Source organism: Ascaphus truei, chromosome 5, assembly GCF_040206685.1.
Source record: "Ascaphus truei isolate aAscTru1 chromosome 5, aAscTru1.hap1, whole genome shotgun sequence".
Taxonomy (NCBI): domain Eukaryota; kingdom Metazoa; phylum Chordata; class Amphibia; order Anura; family Ascaphidae; genus Ascaphus; species Ascaphus truei.
Genome location: NC_134487.1, coordinates 262,759,774 through 262,774,257, shown reverse-complemented (window position 1 = coordinate 262,774,257; position 14,484 = coordinate 262,759,774). Strand labels below are relative to the sequence as shown.

Sequence of the window (14,484 nt, the reverse complement as noted above, 5' to 3'; positions counted from 1 at the left end):
ATTTACTGTAGTAAAATATACGCTGGTAATTGTTTTCATTGCCAGCATCAATATACATTTTTCCACTACACTGTTATAAATGTTCTAGTTTCCTTGTTTTATTTATATATAGAATAGGTTTGCCTAATATTGTACAGATGAGACTTCTTTTGCAGGAAATAAGTGATTTTTGCTTTCACATAAGCAATCAAATTGGCACAATGGCTTTATAAACCCCACCCCCCACAAAATAACTATTTTTAAAGAGTTCTAACTAATGCTTTCCCCATGTTACACCTGAGTTTGCATGGTGGGAATAAGAAATGTCTTATGTGATGCATGACAAATGTATGAATAATGATGCGGTTTAAGATTGCCTCTAATTGGCTGGGTAGGCAGAAAGATTTATATGGCAAGTGAAGCATTACTGAAAGGTAGGAAGCATTACTGTTACTATAAAAAATAGCTACTCCACACCAAAGGGGATCGGAAATAAATAGACATTTTCATGCGAGAGATGATGTAAATTCATCATTCTAAAATTACAGCTTGGAAAGCGCTAATCTACAGGGATTTTTCTTACAGAAAGGACTGTGACAAATCGTATCTACAGTGTCAAAAAGCTTTTTTTATATTTAAAAAAAATAGGGCACAGAATTTAAGAATCAAGTGTTTTTTTTTTTTTTTTTTTTTTAAAGGCAAAAGTAGATGTATTCCCCCCAATTCTTGGGGGGAATAACTGCATTATAGTATTAAAGAAAAAAATTCAGCTGAAAGCAATATGATTTTGTTTTTAAAATAAAAACTATGATTAGAGATGTACAAACCTTTCAAAAAACTTGATGAACAAAGCGAAATTTGCCATTTGTAAAGCAAAAAGAAAATGGCAATTGAACAATTTAACAACAAAAAAACTATTGGGGAAATTGTCAACAATGTTGGTCAGAAATGGAAATGGAAAAAGGTCTAAATTTAAAAACAGCGAAAAGTGTCACTGAATTGTGAAGGATGGAAAAATGTGCAGAAGAAATGTGCGAGCCGGCACATGACCAGTTCACAATCTCTACATATGATGCAGGTTTCTTTGCCCCAGAGTTGTTCCTCTTTTGTACTGTTAGTGTACATAGACCCCCAAAGTGAGAAAAGCAAAGAGTGGTAGAAAGTGAGGTTATATTGTGGTAGAAAGTAGGTTATATTGCCAGATAAATGTTAAAATGGGAATCAGAAGGCTTAAAGAAGAACTTTCTTTTAATGTATTTACATATATAGGAAGCAGAGATGCTCTTAAGCTGATCAGCATTAGTTCGAGCTCTGGAGACTCCCTGCTTCCAGAGATCATTACCAGGGAAGGTGCCGCCAGTAGCATCACCTCCAGGTACATCAAAATTAAGGTTTAAATTGCCAGCGTCACGTGGGGAAATAGGACATCGTCCATCCCAGCTTCTTATAGGTCCGCATTACGCTTCAGATAGCATTACGCTTCAGATGTATACTCTAGGAAGTACTGGCGGCACCTTCTCTGGTGCAGATGTAGTAAGAATTACTGTCTCCAGCACTGTGAACAAACAAGCAAAGGTCTGCAGCGCTGGAGACAGGGTATACCGCGATCGTGCTGCAGGGGGTCCATGTTTCTGAATGGGACGCCCCGCAGTGTTAATCCTTCGGTGCCGCGACCATCGCAGTTGCGTGACCATGGCACTGATGACCTTACGTCTTGCTACATCTGTAAATATCTCTGGCATTCGGGAGTACCCAGAGCTGCAATCAATGTGGTTCAGCTATGGAGACCCCCAGATTCCTATATATATTAAAAAAAAAAAAAAAAGTAGGGTGTCTGAGAGGAACTGATCCCTTATTCATGGAGGTATTGAGTTTGTCTGACAAACGGCAAGTTTCTTTGAAAAGAAAAAGCATACAGATAGGTAGAATGAAAAGTAAAAGGTCAGACCCTTAATGAAACTTGAGGTGAGAGATCAGCCAAGTTCTCTCTCAGTTTTGTTCAATAATGTTCAAAGCAGCAGCTCCCATTGCGATCAGCCAATAACTTCCAAACAAGTCAGTGGCAGTTTTTCATCCACGAATGCATAGGCCACATTAATGAATAAGAAGGACCAGTGATGTGGTGTATTGCACCCTAATGGACGTTATCTGCCATTTCAACTTTGTGTGATGTGCTACTAATTTATTAGCAAAACACAACCCAAACTGAGAGTACCCCTATAGCCCCACCCTCTCACAACACTGCCCACAGTTTAAAATTTGTCCTAGTATCCGAAGAGGAGATTACACAAGTACTTCTCAAATTAAAACTAAGCGGCCAATGTGAACCTGATTTACTGCAATCTAAGTTCCTACGACTTGGTGCCCCAGCCATTGACAAACCGCTTGCTTCCCTAATCAACTCTATCATGTCTTCAGGTCATATCCCCAAGACCTGGAAAACTGCCGGAAGTGTCCAAATCTTCAAAAGTGGGGACAAAAACACTGGTCTCAAACTACAGGCCAATCTCTCTTCTCCCAATATTATATAAAGTCATGGAAAATGTGTACACTCCCAATTATTATACCAAGACAAATTTCCCTAGCCAATTCCAATCTGGCTTTCACCCCAAACACTCCACCATAACTACCCTCCTAAAAGTTTGCAATGAGATCAAGTGTGGAATGGAACTGGGACAACTTACTGGTGCAATATTCCTAGATTTTGCAAAAGCTTTTGATGTCATTGATCATGTTATCTTGCTAAACAAACTTTAGTGCTCTGGAATAGGGAAGCATGCTTTAAACTGTTTTCATTCCTACCCATCAGGCAGATCCCAACATGTGTCTCTCAGGCACTAACTCCAACCCCTTGGATATCACCTGGGGCGTCTCGCAAGGCTCTTTTCTGGGGCCCCTAATCTTCTCAGTGTTCATTAATGATCTTCCTATAGCTTGTAAGAGAGCCTCAATACACATGTATGCAGATGAAACAATCTTATATGCACACAGCCCTAACCTCTTTGACCTTGGACACAAACTTCAATCTGACTTTTTTAGACTCGAACATTGAATTTCCCAAAACAAACTGTTTCTAAACACTAACAAGACTGTCACAATGGTATTTGGGACCATGGCTAAATTTCTAAAGCTACCAATGAATGAGCTCCAGATCAGAACCAACTCTAATACCATCCTAGCACCTGTTACTAGTTTCAAATATTTGGGCATATGGTTTGACTCACATTTTACATTTGGGTTGCACATTGATACCCTGACATACAAAACTTATGCCAAACTAGGTGTGAAATATAGGAACAAATCCTCCCTAAGTCTGCTGTTCAGAAAGCGCATCGCACAGCAGAGCAGATGCTGATGACTATGGGGACATAGTATGTGGCACGCACCCCAAATTCACCTTGGCAAACTTGATACCCTCCACAACTCAATATGCCACTTTATCCTCCAATGCAATTACAACACACATCACTGTGAAATACTCAAAGAACTAGATTGGTCATCACTTGAGTCTAGGCGCAAAGTTCATCTCTCCTGTCTTGCCTTCAAATACATTTCTGGGCAAGCTACCAGCCTATCTGAACAAGGCCCTACCACATTTTGACTGAAGCACCTGTGCTAAAGCATGGATATCCCTACAACCTGACCTGTGGGGGTTCTTCAGGACTCGAGTTTGGAACCGCTGGTGTATATCACAGTTATCTGTTCTGTTGTTGCCTTCAATATGAAAGCATTTAGAAGTTAGATCACAATTTAATCAGTGACCAGGTGCAATCTTATAAGAATGATTATAAGAATATCCTAGAAGGGCGTGGAAAGCTGTTTGCCAAAGTTTAAGAAGAGCACTTTACACTTAAGTTGTGAGGGTTTAGCAAACTTTTGGAAAGGACAAAAAGAAACAAACTAGTCATTGAAGAAATCTAGCTTTCCTCACAATAGTTATTAACATTGTTAAACATCTATTAAAGTGAACAGTTAATGGCTTTTTCAGGTCAATGAATCTGTCTCTTGAATTCTTCCAAATTGTTTCACAGCAATGGATTCCTATTACTGTATGTTAAAAATAATAATAATTGTTTCATCAACTTGGCAGCGTGGTTGTTGGTTTTTGGAAACTTTATGCAGATTGCTTGATGTCATTTTCTCATAATATCCCACAAACAAAAGCAAATATATATAGGTACTCACTATTGGGCTACTGAAAGCCACTTGGGAAATGTCAAAGCGTCCTTCCGATTTATTCCGAAAATGCCCATGGAAGTTAGGTCGGGCACTTTGGCACCGTCTCAAAGCCCTTAGGCTCTTATGTCTCAGGGTGGACCGATTGCCAACATCAAGATCTTGTATTGAAAAGTTTGGGCTTTTTGTCGCGTCTTCATCATCAGAATCTTCTTCTTTGTAGGTTTCCAGACGTTTTGCTGTGAATGAGCAATTGACAGCAAATCAGTAATTGAATACATTGTGGGGCATGTGCAAAATTTTTTTGACTGAGCTTTTGGGGGAAAAAAAATATTTGAAAGCAGAGTTCCTTGACAGTCGTGTCTTGAATGTGTTTGATGGTAAAAAGATTTGCATGATTATAGAAAACTTCTTTTTAACGATGTTTCACTTTGTAGGAGGCATCTCCATTACAATCACTTTTAAAACATCTGGCATACTTTTGTCTGTTGAAATTCAGTATATTTATGCAGCGCCTGGAAACCTACAGTATTATCCAGATGATGTTTAAATAAAAAAAAGAAAGTCTTTAATGCAAGCATAACACAACTCCTCATTAGAGGAGAGCTTAAAGCAGCATTTCTACTTGTTTTGCTCTAGGTTAAAAGCAGGGGATCTCCGGGGCTGAACCGCTGGAATTTTAGCTCTGGGGACACCCGGCTATCAGAGATGCATTCCTCAAATGGCTGCTGGTAGCAAAACTGGTTGGGCACGCAATATGACTGCTTAAAGGTCCGGTGGGCCAATAGGAAGCAGCGACATCATCCCTCGTGGCCTCCTGTTGGCCTGCATTACCTTTAAACAGGATTAAGATACTGGCAGCATCTTTAGGGATATGTATCTCGGGGAGCAGAGGGTCTCCAGAGCTGAAAATCACACGGAAAGAAAATGAAGGAAATGGCTATTTAACTCAATAGACCAAACTGATAGTGTTCAGTTAACTGCTTCCTGTTAAAATAATACAGATGTGTGAAATTTTCCCAGATAACACAACATTTCCTGTAATAGCACAGAATATCATAGTTTCCACGGGATTTAATGGCAGTACTAGTGCAGAACATATCAAATTATCCCACTATATTCCACCAGAGGAGACAATGAAGTCTGCTACATCTGTACTTCCATATTTCCATTTTTATTAGATTAAAAGGAGAGGCGCCGTTGGCTAACTCTAGTTAATAGATTCCTTTATCAGAGTTTCCATCATGCATTTTAGCAGTTTCAAAGCAAGAATTGATTAACTATTTGAGTGAGACGGATTCACATACCTGGAGAAGTTATCACATGGCTGTAGTATAAATTGCTGCAAATTAATGACATTAAGGCAGCCGAGTGCTTAATTGAGGTTGGTTTTAAACATAAAATTGCAAGTATGGTTACATATGGAAAATAATTAATCAATTAGTGGTATAAAGCAATGACTTTTTTTAGTTTGTGTTCACACTTGATTGAAGTCAAAGTAGTTATCTAAATGCCGAATGAGCATCTAGCAGCAAGTTGTAAATTACCATTTTCCTGATGAGAGAATTCATTCCCAACAATGGTACACCTCCGAAAAACCATTTTATTTTCAGTCAGTGTTCCCGTTTTGTCCGAGAAGATGTACTTAATTTGGCCAAGATCCTCAGTGATGTTCAGTGCCCGGCACTGTACTGATAAATCAATTTCCTCATCATACAAATCAAGGTCATTATGTATGAAATAGATCTGGCCCAACTTCACCAATTCGATAGAAACGTAGAGAGAAATGGGGATTAAGACCTGATGTAGAGAAAGAAAATAAGAGTCAGTGTCTTCAACAGCATATAATGTAAAATGTTCCTATTCTAGATGAATACATTATTAGAACCTACATACATTTGTTTATATTAATGTATATCTGCATTCTTGATGGGTAATCCAAGCTTGCCTTTTGGGCAACTTATAATAATAATTTTTTTTTTTTTGTATAGCGCTGACAGTGTATGTAGCGCTGTACATAGGCATGAGTCCCTGCCCCGTAGAGCTTACAATCTATATTTTTGGAGTCTGAGGCACAGGGAGATAAAGTGAATTGCCCAAGGTCACCAGGAGCCGACGCCAACATTTAAACCGATCTTTCTGTTTTATGGTCAAATATGCTGAAAACCAAAGTGGCATCAAGCAGTTGACATGATATGGAAAATACCTCACATATTATATTACCACTGGTAGGAATAACTACAACGTAATGCTTCTTGAATCTATCCTCTCCAGTGCAATGTAAATAAAATTTGCTACGGGACAGCCGGTTTTATTTTAGAAATGGATGTCAAGTGGCATATAACCATTGCCCAGTATGAGATATGTTGCACGCAGTCTACATTTGCATATTAGCTTCCTAATACTTTCGTTTACCTGTAGCAGAATAATCATTGTTAGGAACATGTAGAAACCAGCAAGAGCTGGGTTGAGAAAGTTGCCATTAACATCTGGGACTTCAAATAATGGAGGTACTGCAAACCTGGCAGACCAAATGCCATGGCCTGCAAACAAAAGAACGATCATGGGATGGAATTAGTAAATGACATTTTTCATCTAATTTACCCTGAAATGATGATGCCATAAATTGCATGTACTGTACTGTATGGTGATCGCCTGAGCCAGATATCACAGGGCAATTCTACTTACAGTATCTTGATTACAGTATATGTTTCCAAGTAGAGATGTGCATAACCTTCGGCCAAGGTCGCGTACCAAGCGAATAGTGTCCTTTCAGCCGTGAAAAAAATTGCGACCATGTCAGAGTTCGCAAGCGATTTGTCAAGCATTAAATCAATGTGCTTTGCAATTTTGCTCAGTATGAGAATTTGTAAAATCTCTAAAATCACCAGATTCGCTTACAGAAAAAAAACAATGCTCTAAAATGGCTAGATTCGGTTAATACCGACTATAGACTATAAATTCATAGAAAGCTTGCAAAATTGCAAAATCTAAGACTAATTTCACAATATTATTAGCCATTCCCCCCTGATGAAGAATTTTAGGAATGCAAAACAGCCATTGTTTCCCAAAATGTTATGCATTTGCAACAAAGTTATGCATATATTTTCAGGCTCATGGAGGTTGGGTTTTGTGTGATTTTGTACTAAGTGCCTGTAGAATTATTTGAAATTTTGGATAGACTATTTTTATCAGGTGCAATCATCCTCTTTTCTTTTCTCTTAAATATTTATGTTAGCCATCCAAGACTTGGCAAAAAGATGAGCAAGGAATCGAAATTGCAAAGGAAAGAAGAAAAAAAATTGCCAAGACATTTCATAGTTTTGCCATGGAAACGCTACTGTATAAAGAAGCTGCAAAATCATTATTCGGATATCACGCTTGTGATAGGTCAACTTTACTTTCTCTTTTTTACCTTTATTTTTGTAATGTTTTATTTCTGTTTACAATAAGTCCACTAAGTCAAACAATGACATAAACCATGCCATTTAATTGAAACATCGTGACTAGTTTGGTGAGGCAAATAATTGCAGGCTTCAAAAAAATGACTTCTATGTTAACTATTTATACTTGATTTTTAAATAGGAAAAGATACAACGCTGAATTAAAAAATCTTTATACGGAACATTAGCAGCCAACATTTTAGACTTTGCTCTCCAACGCAAAGAAAACTTCCCTGATGTGGATAATCCACTTACTGTAAGAAGATACTATCTTCTACTTGTGCATTAGATCTTCAAACATACAAGTTTTTAATAGATTTGCTAAACTAAAGAGCAGTGGTCTCCAAATGGGGGTCTGCGGACCGACAGAAATGTCACCGGTCCGTGGAGGACCCCGGTCGTGCTGCAGCACTCCTCCCAGGGCAATTACTCCTCCCCCTGCCTTGCCTAATACCCCCTCCCCACCATTCTTCCTATTGAGACTGTCATGTCTGAAGCACTTATTCCCATTACGGGTTATATTATAGTCACGTGTATTACTGCTGTGATGCGCTATGGACATAAAATAGGCGCTATATAAATAATAAAGCTATACATATATAGGCACGCCGAATGTCAGAGTTAATCAGAGTTTAATCCTGGTGCAAGCTAGTCCATCAAAGCCCCATGTTCCAAATATATATATATTTTGAGTTTGAGTTGCAGCATTTTTTTTTTGCAAACGGTGTGCCTCCAGTTTCCTTTTGCTGTAAGGCAAAAGGTTGGAGACCACTGCTCTGGAGAGAACATCCAAACACCCCCCCTCCCCTGAAAATATGCAAGCCACATACTACGCTCATTTAATCTAAACCCTTCACAGTCCAATCATTTGGGATAAGAAAACATGACTGAAACGATCGAAAAAATGAATGGCACTAACTTCCCTACTACTTCAACTTCCTTTATGAACGATAAAAAAAAATCACTATTCATGACAAGAGAAAAGGATTTGATAATGACCTAAAGCTCCAATGAGGCACATGATGAAGAGAATCCCAACGCAGAAGAAAACATTGATATTCATTCGTCTTTCGATCTTGCTGCGCTTGTAACGGGGACCACTGTTATTCAACATCGCCTTGGTCTCATGCCCTTGTGGAAAAAGACATAAAACAACATGGATTTTAATAAATATATTAGGATATGCACACACTTTGTATAGCGGTCTCAGCATGGCGCTGCCTGCTGTTCCCAGCAATCAAGCAGAATCAAAAGTATTAATTAACCACTTTGACCCTTACAGCTCTTGTATTAGCAAGATTTGCATATTATTGTGACACTGTATATTCAGTTTTTTTTTTATCTGTTCAAATGCAGTTCTCACGAATGCCCACAATTTAGGATGTATATTTAATGCCATCAAAAGATTCTGATAAAAGGTTAAAATGCCTTTATATTATCACTCATCAGAGAGCCTGAAGCTGGGGTATAGTAATGAACAAAAGTGCAAATAGAGTCCTCTGCCAAATACAGTACTGTAGAAACATTTAATATTTGATGCACCACTGTCTTGTAGGTTTAGAAATAAGTGTATATCCAACAGTGCATCGATAGTACCAAGTATTTCATTGAGTTATTGGGCACTATACCAGCAACCAGGTCACTCTGTTGACCTCCTTGAAAGGTAATATCTAACTAGTGGGTGGCAAGCTGCCCCGGGCATAGCCTGATGAGGGACGCAGATATACCCCATGCTACCTGTGTTGACGCTGCATTGAATAACCTGCCAGTCAGCACTGCAGCTGGTCACTGGACACCCATCCTGCATTACTACCGCGACATCAGGATCGGGCGTGGTTATTAGCGGCAGTGCAGACTGACCGGTATGGTTGTTCAGTGCAGGTCAGTGAGGAGGGTGGTGGGAAGCATTGAGCGGGTGACATAGGCTGCGGGTGACATAGGCTGGACCTCGGAATGTGATCATGAGGAGGAATGCATGTGCTGCTGTGTGCGTGTCAGCAGGCTGTGTGTCTGTGTGCTATACACGGTCAGTGTACTTGTGGGGGTGCAGTTGGAAGAAATTGTCCCGGGTGCAAAAACACCTAGTTACCCCTCCATCATTGGTCATTCAAGCAACTGAAACTCAAGTCAAATATTTGATGTCAATACATCTATATTTAAAATACATCCTGAGAAGACATGGATGGATGAAAACAGATGTAGCAAGACTTGCTGTCTTCGGCACAATATGACATTACATTTTCCCCAAGCAGGAATTGAACCCATGGATTAATATGAGAATTTTAACTTCACTCCCTTTTTTAGGATACAAGTCCTAGTACAAAAGATATTAACAATAAATAAACATGTTAAATACTTTTAACACACAGTCCCAAGTTGCAGTTGGAGGGTTATGGGAATTGCTTCCCTCAAGTAGGAGAGCTGCTCTGCCGCACATACAGTGATAGCTACAAGATTTTATATTTAAAGGTGCATATTTGTATTATTATTAGACTATATATATATATATATATATACATACACACTAATTATATATATATATATATATATATATATATATAGTATATATATATACTGTATATATATATATATATATACACACACACACACACACACACACATATATATACACACACATAATACAAATATATTTATTCAAATCCATTTTTTATAGTGCTATGTGGTTTCATTGTTGTTACCTGCAAAATAACTACAGTACAAAATTTTGTATATATAGGTGCATATTTTTATCTGTGTACTGTATGTGCGGCAGAGCATGTCTTCCTGCTCTGATTCCAGCACCACGAACCTCAACAAGAATCATCTAACTAAACAATCTGAGTGCATTGCTTCCCTTTTCTTGTGTGATAATTGCAGGTTTATTCACAAAACTATATATAGATATATATGTACACACACACACACACACACACACAGGACAAAATGGCCGCACACACAGAGTTAAATGTCTCCGCAGAGGAGTAAGTGGTGCTCTGTAAAAAGCGATTGAAAACAGTCAATATAGAACACAAAAAGTGATCAAAATACCAGCACAGCACTATGAAAAACAAAGTAGTAAGGTTTAATTGGCCCAACATGTAGTCATAGCCCGATGCTTCGGTCCCCAAAGGGACCTTCTTCAGCGGTAAATATATATATATATATATAAATATATATATTTATATAATATACAGTAGTACTGTATACATAATCTGGGCTTTGAGGCTTTTAGTTTAGGCTTATAGTACATCTACATAGAACTCCAGTGACTGAAGTACAATAATACAAGGGGGTACTAAGTGTTACTACTTTTTCATTTACCAATTTAAACAAGTTCACATTTTTCAAGATAAAGAGGATTTATTACACAAAAGGTTCAGTGCCTCTTTAGCATTTAAAACAGGTTGAATCTATCAATGGGTGCAGTTTAAAATAACACTGACAAAATATAGGACAAAGCTGAAAGATTAAATAGTTTGGAAATCGGAATCCAGGATTTCTCTGTAAAATGAAAGCAATGGGAAAAGATGGATTATATCCAAGTGTGAAATATTTGATTCCAAAACTGGCTTCCTGTTGTAATTGGCCAGTCTGTCTGTAAGTGTGCTGGAAAGAGATTTGATCTCCAGAGTTTTAAATCTTGAAGCAAACAGCTGGACACTGCTGTAGTGTTTCATCAAGTATAGTAAATGTAATCATTAGTGCATGTGCACTGCCCTCTGGTTGATCTCAACAAGGTATAGCAAGCTTAATATATCTGACTCTAATTTCAGTCATGAACCATTTGTGCTATTTTCACTTGGCACTGGAACTGCATTTACCACTTGCCTAGAGCAGAAAAAAGTAAAATAGACACTGATGAGATATAAGTATAATGCAATAGCAGATTGTACTAACTGATTGGACAAGAGTCAAGAGAACAAAAATAAGAAGCTGCTGTACGGAAAATAGGTAGATTAGATAACAGTATGCAGATTAGATAACATTCAAATACATCAGGTACCCTCCTCAAGGTACAAGAAGAGAAAGGCAAATTTCAGAGAAATGCTCTGCCCGGCAGTGGAGAGCGCCCGAATGGCAAACCCAGCCTACTCTAGTAAGTACAAACCTCCCCCCGCCACCACACTTAGTCCTGGGCCCCGGAAAAGCGGTCAATGGCCCTGTTATAGAACAAAAGGTAATGTTATAAAGGGAGGCTCTGAGAATTTGGGGAAGTACTTCTTAACGGAAAGTGTAGCCCGGCGTCTAATTGGATCTATGGTTTTATAATAGATAGAAGAATATGCAAATGGGTCAAGTGGTTCTGATATGCCAAATATTTCTATAGAGAAAAATGACTTGCTGCCCGAGACGCAGAACAGGATACTTCTCCATAGAACCATTGCCAACAGTACTCATTGACTCAATTTCCTACAAAAGATCCCAATATGACTTTAAAAATATACATTTGCCTAAATGAACTGATGTAAAAATGAGTTTGGTTGAGTCTCAATTAGTGAAAAATCTGAAAATTAACAGGTCTCTAACCACAAAACAATAACATTTATCTGGTCTCGGTTCTTACTATCAAAACAACAGGAGATGTATTATCACTTAAAGCTGCAGACCAAGCGATATCCTACATGTGTATTTTTTTAAATGAATCAGTTCTTTACTATAAAAAAATACTTGTAGGATCTTTTTTTTTTTTTTTTTTAAACAACTCCGAATTACTTTTTAATGTAACAAGCATTTTTTGTTTCTATAGCAACCATTTACAGTGTCACATCCCCTTCCACTTCTGAAACAGGCTCTGGCACACCCTTTTGTGAGCCCTGCCCTCTCTCTAGCAGTGCACCAATTGTATCTAGTGCCTGGTCACATGATCTTCCACACAGAACTTTGCATCTCTGGTCCTCTTCTGCTGCACTGACAGACATTTAGAAAACCCCTGAGCCGAATCTTCGCCGATCGATCACATGAGAACGGATCGATCACATGAGAACGGATCGATCGGCAACGTACCCAATTACTTATCATTGTGTAGATTGTATTGATGCACATATTAAAGGGAGAAAAATAAAATGTAAAAAACCCGTCAGCTTTGATTGCTGCTTTAATGTGCAGGTCTGATTTTCTACCAGTCATCTGCAAGGCCCAGGTTTACATACAAAATGATTGTACCTGCATATACCACAATACCAGCGGCCTCCTCAGTGTTTCTGATTGTACATCCCCGAAGTAAGAGACTTTCACTGCCAAATCCTGTCCGTTGTTCATTAGGCTGTTCCCTACATATGGGGAAAAAAAAAAAAAGAGTCATGTTATCTGGAGTATCCAGTCGTTAGATTTTTAGTAGATCGGTAGATTATTACTTGGGAGTAAAATTGATTCCTGGAAGTTCTGCATAGTCCACACAAAGATGTTTTAGAACATACATTACTTACAAAGTTGTCTTTATTTTTCCTAATAATATCCAGCATTTCACAAAAATATTGAGTGAAAATATGTTATGGGGCTTTTTGAATATGTCTACGATCGTAAATGTTCTTAGAAATGCTTTATCACATACTGTGTGGGTTAAATACTCACTTCTCAAACCACTTCACCTACAAAGACCTAATCACCAGAATGATTAATAAAGAAGTGATTTAAGTCATTTGTCACAAGATCACAACACACCTCAATATGTTGTACGATATTATGGACATAACATGGGATCCACTGGTAATTCCTTTTTTCACCATCTTTACTTTGTTGTTTTCAGTATAACAATCAAAAATGACAAAGCTGATATAACTTTGCTACAATATAATATATCATTAGTAACAAATTAGGGGAAATATAGCAGAAAAAAAAGCAAGACGGATGAGGAAACTGGTATCCATGTCAAAGGGAATGGCAGTAAATTAAGGGCACCTCTGATACTCAAGGGTTTAAACACAGGTGGGCAAATAATTTGCCCGAATTGCAAAAATTCTAAATTGGAAAATATCTGTAAAAAATTGCAAATAAAATAAATTAAAAAAAATAGATTACGGGAAATGTGAAAAAATGGATAACAATATTCTAAAATTAGCGTTTATTCGAAAAATAGTATTAAAATATTCTAAAACAAAACTGATTTTAGACACATCTGCAAATCTCTAGGTTTAAACATACATATTCCAAATTTGTTGAGTACTTCTCATTTTTGTAATGGTGTATTAGAGACCTACCATACGTGGGTGAAAAGTGATTGCCTTTGTTTCCACAGTATTGGTAATATACTAGATCAATTCAAGTCCTTCACTGCTCCTACATCATTTAAAAGAATGAACTGAATGACTGTGTAAGGCTTGTTGTATAGTCCTTGCTGCTGCGCGTGCGCCTGGCCTTTTGCATGCACATGGTGTGGGCGTTTAATTGCCAGGGTGCAAGAGGTGACGCGTGCCGTTATGGGACGTGACTGTCACAGCATTTGGCCGCGCTGTGATTGGCTTGCGGCGCGGCAGCAGCGCGAAAAGAAAATTTTATTGTATTTTCCCTGGTTTGCCGCTCCACCGTTCACGGCCATGCGCATCCCAAGTATATAAACGTCTGGCTAACACAGCCAATTATAATTGACGCGCGCACTATATTACACGCCTACGTCGGTTTCCAAACTGTAGGTGGTTGAGGTTTAAAATGTGGCAGTATAATTAAACAAGGAAAGGTGGGGGAGGGGAAGGAAGTTCTTGCAACAGTCTATTGGGGTGTGACGGTGCCATGGGGCAAATATAGGACTAGAGAACAGAACTTGCCTAGACAAGAAAAGAAGCCCCTTTAAACCTAGCACTCGTCAGCTGAAGAAGATGAGTTATAATATTACAACATAAGCCCATATGAGAGAATGTGTAGTGGTGTACTAATGTGGTCGCCTGATGGT

General features: G+C 38.4%; 1 protein-coding gene across 4 annotated transcripts in view; it reads right to left on the bottom strand.

The window, feature by feature from the left end:
- Nucleotides 1–14,484, bottom strand: part of ATP10B (ATPase phospholipid transporting 10B (putative)) — a 255,531-nt gene that overhangs the window by 25,240 nt on the left and 215,807 nt on the right. For all 4 annotated transcript variants that reach the window (XM_075601935.1, XM_075601934.1, XM_075601933.1 and 1 more), the window contains 5 exons: nt 12,762–12,868; nt 8,598–8,729; nt 6,571–6,698; nt 5,703–5,955; nt 4,165–4,394 (listed from right to left, as the gene is read on the bottom strand). In XM_075601935.1, coding sequence (XP_075458050.1) covers nt 4,165–4,394; nt 5,703–5,955; nt 6,571–6,698; nt 8,598–8,729; nt 12,762–12,868 — 850 coding nt within the window. The remainder of the gene's footprint in view (nt 1–4,164; nt 4,395–5,702; nt 5,956–6,570; nt 6,699–8,597; nt 8,730–12,761; nt 12,869–14,484) is intronic.